Genomic DNA, 8,973 nt, shown 5'->3' with positions numbered 1-8,973 from the left:
CAAAGCGGACGGCACAATCCCAGAAAAGAAGGCGGTAAATCAAAACCACGTTTTACGGGGGCCGGCTCCCAACTCCTTTCCTAAAGCTTTCCGCCAATTTGCCTACCACAGCAAAACACCTTCTCTTCGTCACCACGCACCTTTGTTGACTCCCCCCATTCACAAAAGGAGAAAGGAAGAGATATTTCATATCGATATCTTCTTTTGGTAACGTTGATTTGATGAGACCAAAAAAGTTGGTTCCGCAATGCTAACGAAATTTTTAGATGGACGGACAGACGCATGAAGGTGGGGCCCATGCAACAGCGACACACGTTCTATGTTAGTTAACGCTACCGAAGCACCGCCATGTGCCCTGAAATACCGAACCTGCCCCTCCCGCGGACAGGTGCTCCGCTCCTAATTCCCGTGCGAACAACAGGGGGCAGGATCGTAATTACAACCACTGACCGCAGGCGGAGCACGCAACAGTGGTTGATCCCGGCAGGCCCCACCGCCACTCCACCCTTTCACATCGTGTCTTCTCCGCGCACGTGCTATGCCACCCTTGCCACCCCGACGGGGCCCCACATCCCGTTTGCCATACGCTGGGACCCAGGTGTCCACGTGTGCCACCGCGGCACCGTGTGGCACGCGGCTGGACACGTCATCGCTAGGGCCACACGGGGGATCTTGCACGGCTCGTGCTGCCGCCATGTGATTCTGTCCGGTGTGCGGCGTGTGCCGTGTGTCTGCGAGTGGGGCGGGAGCAGGGGCATAACACACTGGCGTAGGCGGGCGGGAGTGAGTGGGAGGAGGAGTAGCTCGCGGCGGTGGTTGGCGTCGCGGCCGCGACGGAGGGGAACTCGCTCGCCGCCTCACTTCGGGGATCGACGGCGCCACGCCAGGTGCGTGCTTACATACGTAGGGTATTATCTCTTCAAAAGAGTCCGAACTTGGGTAAATAATGTGTCCATTATTACTATTGTTTCAAGACACCTAGCTTAGGACCCCTATCTCGAGATATGTCGGATTTAGCACTAACAGTGACCCCACCTCTCCTTCGCTGACCTGGCTTTGTGTGGCAGCAACATCACCAGGCGACCAGCCCTCGCCGCTCCGGCTCCGCTCAGTAGCAACAGTACCAAGCTGGGGGATGTGTTCTTGTATGTGTGTTTCTGTGCTGATTTTTTGGGGCATTTTCTGTGCTAGTTTTCTTGGATTTTTATTTATTTTTCCGGATCTCTATGTTTAATTTACAGATTTTGTCCGGTTTTCTACACTATTATTTTTTGCTTTCTTTTTCATGTTTTCCTTTTCCTTTATTTAAAACATGTGTGTACTTTTTAAAACAATGCAATGTGCGTTCATAGAATGGTGGAACTTATTTTTAGTACACGTCGGACATGTTTTCATATAAATGATGTTCATTTGAAAATGCATATTGGAAACATTTATTTGAATACATGTTTTTTTTCAAATGCACATTGACAAGTTTCTTAAAGCAGCGAAAGATGCTTTTAACAACATGAACATTTCTTCATTCTATAATTCTTTTCCTAGAAAACAGGTATTTTTCTTTTATTTTGTTGTCATGGTTATTTTCTTGCTTGTGTACTTTATGCAATTCTTTGTGAAATAAAATAGAAATGTGTTAATATTGCGTTGACATAAACATGGGGCCGCGCGAGCGCGCTCATCACGTCGATGGAAAGCCCATTGGACCGCTGGAGAGGTCACCGGTTTGGTTCTCACATTCATGGCGCCGCCTGAGTGGCCAAGCCCCGGCTATTAAAGCCAGATGTCGAGGGCCAAACCATATTGAAAAACGTAGTAGAAAAAAAATCCGACATACGAATCAAGAACATGGTCACTATGAAGATGCATACAAGGTTATATCTGATCATTACCAACTTCGAGTTGTAGCGAAGAAAGAGTTGATGAATATCTTTGTTGAAGTCCCTCGAACAGGTCCCCCATATAAAGATCACCTAGCAGGACGTGTAGGACCTAGTGCCATGTCCGTTAAAGAAATCGCCATGCTCCCAACAACATGAATTTTCATAGAAAACGTCAGATTTGTCATGGTTAAAAATGAAACGATACATTTGTATGAAAATCCTTTTTTCAAAAGATGAATCACCCTATTTCAAAATCATCTTTTGGGTGGATCCTACAAAAAGAAAAAATCAATGCCAGAGCCTCTCTTTTCTTTTGCTCTTCTCTTTGTGGCTCTGCACGAATGCATGGTTGGTTCGACCGGCAGCAATGAGATCCTTGATGGATCTCCCAAAGCGGACGGCACAATCCCAGAGAAGAAGGCGGTAAATCAAACCCACGTTTTACGTAAAGCTTTCCGCCAAATTGCCCGCCAAAAGCAAAACAGCTTCCCCTCCGCGTCACCACGCAGCTTTATTGACTCCCTCCCTCCATTTCCACTCACCAAAGGAGAAAGCAATATCCGATACTGATCTCTCTCCCTCTCTCTCTTCTTCTTTTGCTAATGTTTTTTTTCCTTTTGCTAATGTTGATTGATGGAGACCAGAAAAAGCTAGCGCCCCTATCTATATATATATACTCTACTAACGAAATATCTGGACGGACGGGCAGGGGCATGCGGGTGGGGCCCGCGGGACAGCGACGCGCGTTCCACGTTTGCTCTCCTCCTCCTGCTCAAAGTACCTAAACTACCCCTCCCGTCGACAGCGCTCCGCTGCCAATTCCCGTGCGCACAACAGTGGGGGTAGGATCGTAATTACAGGCACTGAGCGCAGGCGGAGCACATAGTAGTAGCAGTGGTAGATCCCGGCCGGCCCCACCGCCAATCCACCCTTTCGCGCCCTTTCTCCACCGCGCACCCGTGCCACCCCGCAACGGGGCCCGCATCTCGCTCGCCGTACGCGGGGGCCCACGCGTCCACGTGTGCCGCCCGCGGCACCGCGTGGCACGCGGCGGGGCGCGTCGCCCCCGCTAGGGCCACCCGGGGGATCGTACACGGCCGGGCTGCCGCCATGCCATGTGATTCTGCTGTGCGGCGCGTGACGTGTGTCTGCGAGTGGGACGGGAGCAGGAGCAATAAACACTGGCGTGGGCGCGGGCGGGCGAGTGGGAGTAGGAGTCGGAGTAGCGCCGTGTCGTGTCGTGTGTGGTGTCTTCCACTCACTCCCGCCCCCGCCGGACCCCTGCCTGCCGCCCTCGCCGCGCGGGAACGCAGATGCGGCGGCCCTGACCCCTGAGCGAGGGCCGATCGGGATGAAGTGGGGAGGAGGAGGAGTCGCCTTCGCGTTGCTCGCGGCGGTGGTCGGCGTCGCGGCCGCCGCGGAGGGGGACTCGCTCGCCGGCCTCGCCGCGGGCATCGACGGCGCCGCGCCAGGTGCGTGCGTACATACTTCGCTCGCCGCGTGCTTGCTCGTTTGCCGACGTCGCCGCTGGCGGTGGCGGTGGCGATCTGCGCCCCCGGTTGATCCGTCGATAGGTCGCGCGAGCGAGGGGGGATCGGTTTCGATCCATTCCCGAAGCGACGCGAGCTCCGATCTCGGTGCCTGCCATGCCGTGCCACGCTCTTATTTTTTTTGTCGTTTATTAGGGCGATTAATCAGAACCGTCGGTCCGTCCTGCCTGTCGAAATCGCGCTCTGTTTTTGTTTCCTAGCTCAGGCCTCGTCGGCGTCTCCAGGTGGTGATCCCGCCGCGATCGACTCGACTCGCGCTTCCAGTCTAGGTTCAGAGTCAGAGAATCGAGCGAGTGTTTATTATCTTATTTACCGCTAATTTAATTTCGGCGCTCGACTGTTTATGGCGGTGCCGCTGCGAGAATGTATTTACTGCTATTTTATTCACTGCCGGTGGTGTCGGTAGATCCTCTCTGACACTCGATCGCGTTTTCTTAATCCCATTTGGTACGCCTCACTGCCTCAGGCTCAGGAGGGGTGCTAATTTTAGCAACCCGTATTTTATTCCTGCTACGGTAGCTACCTCGGCTCGGTTGCTAGAATCAGTCAAGCTGTTTGCTGGTGGCGTATATTTTTAGTAGTATATTCATGTCGGTGCTGTCATCGATCTTGCCGACGAGGTTGACGACTTCCACTCCAAGCAACTCCTGGCTCCTAGGAAGTACAACTGCCCCCTTTATTTCTTCCACCAAAGGCCTCCTGATTTTCAGTGCTTCATGTGACAAGAATTGACATCGCCGTAATTTATGCGTATTGACTAGGAATGCGCGCTTTCATGCCTTTCTTACCATAGAAGCAAGCACCCTTTTTGATTTGCTACTAGCCTTGCACTAGAAGCAAGTGGAACTTTGTTTGTAGTATCAGTTTACTAATTACTAATATATCATCCATGTTGGTGCTGGTGCTAAAAGGTCTGTATTTTTTTGTGCAAATCTTCTGGTACTTTAGAGGTGAAGGAATTGGGGCCATGGGCGAAGGGGCTGCTGAACGGGATGCCGGATGGGGCAGCAGGGCCGGCGGCCATGGGGCCCGTCGCCAAGTATCCGCTGGTACTGGCCGAGGACAGGACGCGGCGGCCGGACGTTCTCCGCCATCTCAGGATGTATGGAGGTGGTTGGAACATCACCAACAAGCACTACTGGGCGGTATGTGTCATTGTTTAGACTTTATTAATAATTAACCCTTTCATGAGCGTATTGCTTTAATTTGTTAGAGATGTCATTATACCAAAGTAGTATTTATGTGGGTTGTTGGGATCAGGGTAGTTGGATTAGTACAGTCCGTGTACGCACTAGAGATTCAGCCCATCAATACTGATCCTACTTTGAGGAATATAAGGCATGTCATCCCCTTTTAGTTGGCTGACGGTACTTAGTTTACATTTGATGCCCAAAGTGTCCCCAAATGTACCAGGAGTGTACACAGCTACAGGAAAGTTGCAGGATTTAAGACAGTAGGTTATTGCTTTCTTGGAACCATGTTGAATAATCAACAACTTTCTTGGACAAACTAAGTGCAAAGTTGACTTCGAAGTTATGGAGAAGAAAAAGGACAGTGGCTTAAAAATGGAATTGGGTGGTACAGAGTCAAGGCAAATAGCATATGCCTAGTTTTATATAGTTAGCAATGATTGACGAAACCTGTTAGCATGTCAAATCTGACCGTCATCTTTCAAGTTGCCTAGTTACTTTTACGGACTGCTGGTTTCCCCCTTTCCCATTCTGCATTGCACTGCTATGTTAACTGAATCAAGTATGTTTCAGTCTGTATCATTCACAGGAGTTGCTGGATTTCTCCTTGCTGCCCTGTGGTTTATTTCATTTGGGATTGCTGCAGCTTCATTCTGCTTTTGTAAATCAAGAGTGGGCAAAGCAAAGGTTTCTCATGCAGATGTAGCACGACCTGTGTTGCTTGTGGTTGCTGTGCTTGCTTTATTGTAAGACACTTAATCTCTTCACCGTTCATTTGTACTGTTGTTTATTTGTTCTAGTTTGGAATATATTTTTATGTACAAGTCTAGATGAGTTGCTTGTGCAACTGCCCATGGGTAGCCTTATCCATACATCCAACTTTTACATTAGATTAGCACTTCTCTGTACTCTATGGAAGGCATGAATAGTAGTTAGAACTTAGAAGTATGGGTTCAGGGTTCAGTACTGTATTACTTGATGTATGATGTTTTTAGATGAAACAATTTCAATATTATATGTGCAAACACAAATTTTCATTTCTTAATTTCACAGTACAACTATGGTGATACATTTCTACATTATGTTATGTTCCCAAATGGGCTGATTTATAACGGTAATTTTTTTGTTCATATCAGAACAGTACATGTTTTTTTCTTAATGTCTATTAAATCTGATTTTGAATCCAAGTAGCTTTTGATATTCAAGTATTATTCAATATGGTCAAGGATTTGAGGATGGTATGACCATGCATTTGCCCAAATTTAGTCTGTCAACCGCTTCTAATATCTTCCATGATCCTCTTGATGCCAGAACTGGATGCATTGTCCTTCTCTATGGGCAGAATGAATTCCGTGAAGAAGCTACCGATACTTTGGATTATGTTGTCAACCAATCTGATTTCACTATCCAGACACTGAGGAATGTTACAGATTACTTGTCATTTGCAATGACGATCAATGTGGCAGCACTGTATCTTCCATCAGATGTGCAGGCTCAGATTAACAATTTGAAAGTGGACCTAAATAAAGCAGCTGATACCATATCTTTGAAGACAACAGAAAGCTACAAAAGGATCAGAAAAGTTCTCCATAATGTGTACGTTTCGAAGCTGTCCTTGCTTACTTGTCGTTTTTACCTCCAGAATTTCACTGAGAAATAGTGTGGATGTGACTATGCTTGCCAGTGGGCTTAAATCTAACTAGAAAATGACACCACTATGTTGGTGAAATACACAATCACATGACAAATTGACTAATGGCATTTCCTTTTTCTTGAAGTTCATTTCTAGTGATTTTTGTTGAATGAATTTCTAGTGATATGCTTCCAGATATAAATGAAATTCCTTTTTTACTACAGGTCTGTTGCATTGATTTGCATAGCTGTGTTAATGCCTGTTCTTGCATTCCTTGGATATGGTAAACAATTGACTCTCAATCTACATACTACATACCCCCCTCCCTCTTTTCACTATGGCTGTGTTACCACTCACTTCTGAACTCGCTTGTTCCTCCCTTATGCAGTTCTGGAGCTATACGGACCAAGATATACAGTTTACACGTAAGCTTTCTGACCTATTTACCGATTATTATGTATTGAATTGGGTATGCTTTGCAGTAATTTTGACACCTTTCTATTTGAACTTACAGATTTGCTACCATATGCTGGAACATAGTGGCAGCTCTCTTCATTCTTATCGGGATTCTTTTGATAGTTAGCAGGTATTGTTTACCTTACATACTACGTATCTTTCAAGTTCTGTGATGAATTATGTTAGGAGTGGTAAGACTTCGGTTCATGCTAGGCTGCTAACCACCACCCCCTTCTTGTTGAATCTCAATTTTTTTGGGATATCCAACAATGAAAGCAAATCTAAACATCTATATAGGACTCAAGTATGTGCAAGAAACTTCTTTGTCCATTAATACATCCTCTGTTATTGACGTTAGTAATTAGCATCAATTGCTTTCCCTGCTGAACTAGCAAGCAGTTCTGTTGTTCCAAAGAGGATGCAGCCCATTTGTCTAGTGTTAATATATTATAATGCCTTTTTATTTTGAAATCATAATTTTGTTGTTGTTGCAGTGCTTCAAAGGATACATGCCAGGCAATGGACGAATGGGCAGACCATCCTCGAGCAGAAACTGCTCTCAGCAACATCCTTCCATGTGTGGACGCGAGTACAACCAACCGAACCTTGTACCAGAGTAAACAAGTCGTGGTGCAGCTCGTGAAGTTGGTCAACAGGGCTATATCCGCTCTTTCGAACCGAAAAGAGCGCCATCTGCATCCTGGGCAGCTCATGCCTTACCTGTGTTCTCCCTACGATGAAAACCTGAATGATCGGCAGTGCTTGTCTAAGGAGGTGACATTTGACAATGCAACGACAGTAAGTGTTATTATTCTTCTACTTCTTATTTAAGATCCTGTTTTGCATCAACTGATTTGATTCCACGCACAATCTTCTATTATTGTTGTTGATCTGGTTCACTCCCATTTTTATTTGGCTGCACTACTGAAATGGAGTATTCCGAATAGGCAACTGAACAATCTCTACTGCCTTTCAGGCATGGCAGGACTACACGTGCAACGCTCCCGACGCGGACGCGTGCTCCGGCCCAAGCACCGTGACACCGGAGATCTACAGCCAGCTTGTCACAGCGGCGAACGTGAGCTACGCGCTGCACCACTACGCGCCGCCCATGCTCAACTTCCAGGACTGCAAGTTTGTGCGCGACACATTCAGCTCCATCGCCTCGCAGTACTGCCCGCCCCTGGAGCACGACCTCAGCCTCGTCTCCGTGGGGCTGGCGCTCCTCGCCTCGGGCCTCGTCCTCGGCCTTCTCCTGATGCTCTTTGCGGACCGCCCCCGAAAAAGGGAGGAGGTGTCCGAGCAGACGTCGGGGTTCAGAGTCGCACCCGTAGACTGCTCCCCGTGACAGACAGACAGGGGATGCATGAGTACATTTTTTTTACTTCTGTTGTCATCGTAAAATTAGTAAAGCTTCGTGGTTACTGAAACCAGTATAGTATAAGTTTGAGGACTAGTTAGGGGAGGGAAGAAGGCCTGAGCACTACCGGGGTGACAAAGGGGGAAGAAACCCCATTTTGCAGCGAAGAGTTTGGTGCATTGTGTGCTTCCTTCCATGGGTATGATGTTGTAGTATATGATATGCTTCAGGAATTATAGTTGGCAAAATTGATGGTCAGATCAGCTGGGGGTCAAAGCCCCATTTATGCCATGAAAATTTACCTTGTGTCGACCTGGAGTTCTATTTAGCTCTTGTACATTGTGACTCTACAACCGATCTGAAGCAAAGTCCATGAAGCTGCATGCGGGCAAGGATGAAGTTGAGAGCAGCAACTAAATTTTGTTCAGCTCTGGTCATGACTAGATCATCTCCATGTGGTTGGAAAATCTCATCCTCTCGTGCCTGTCAGGCCACCGGTAAAAACCGGTGCAGTTGCGGTGATATGACTGGGTTTTCCCCCCTGTCAACGTTGATGTGTGCCTCGGTGGTGCTTATTTTCTCTGGATCGCGAACTGTGAAAAACTAACTGTAAATTTCTGCTGGAGAAAAAAATATCCTCTTCGGCGTGGCATCTGAGCTGCCCGGCCAAATATTTAGCGTTGACCGCAATATTGGTATCCGTTTGGCTAGGCTCCAATTTTTTGGCTTGCCAAGGTCCATTTGACTCTCGATAGCCACTTCGGGGACAGAAAACGCCTTGACAGGTCCGAACTGAGCTACTGTCGGTGTTCTTGAGAAAAATTCAGAGTTCATGGGAATAATACTGCGGAGGTGATAAGCTCTACATTCCCTAAAAAAATAGTTGATAAGCTCTACATACTAT

General features: G+C 47.4%; 1 protein-coding gene across 1 annotated transcript; it reads left to right on the top strand.

The window, feature by feature from the left end:
* Positions 1 to 3,081: 3,081 nt before the first annotated feature.
* On the top strand, positions 3,082 to 8,381 carry LOC119266703. Its single transcript, XM_037547962.1, has 9 exons — positions 3,082 to 3,352; positions 4,379 to 4,575; positions 5,194 to 5,366; positions 5,932 to 6,216; positions 6,478 to 6,536; positions 6,642 to 6,678; positions 6,768 to 6,839; positions 7,204 to 7,507; positions 7,686 to 8,381. The coding sequence occupies exons 1-9, from the start codon at positions 3,232 to 3,234 to the stop codon at positions 8,055 to 8,057; spliced, it is 1,620 nt and encodes a 539-aa protein (XP_037403859.1). The 5' UTR covers positions 3,082 to 3,231; the 3' UTR covers positions 8,058 to 8,381.
* Positions 8,382 to 8,973: the final 592 nt, after the last annotated feature.

This window comes from Triticum dicoccoides, chromosome 3A (assembly GCF_002162155.2).
Source record: "Triticum dicoccoides isolate Atlit2015 ecotype Zavitan chromosome 3A, WEW_v2.0, whole genome shotgun sequence".
NCBI lineage: Eukaryota > Viridiplantae > Streptophyta > Magnoliopsida > Poales > Poaceae > Triticum > Triticum dicoccoides.
The sequence above is the reverse complement of the archived record's forward strand: the minus strand, read 5'-3'. Positions and strand labels throughout refer to the sequence as shown.

Bases quoted from the DNA above. Each gene is read 5' to 3' on its own strand.
- LOC119266703 (XM_037547962.1), top strand. From the start codon at position 3,232: ATGAAGTGGGGAGGAGGAGGAGTCGCCTTCGCGTTGCTCGCGGCGGTG. The intron at 6,537-6,641 runs GTAAACAATTGA...TCCCTTATGCAG, and splicing joins TCTTGCATTCCTTGGATATG to TTCTGGAGCTATACGGACCA. The intron at 6,679-6,767 runs GTAAGCTTTCTG...TTGAACTTACAG, and splicing joins CCAAGATATACAGTTTACAC to ATTTGCTACCATATGCTGGA.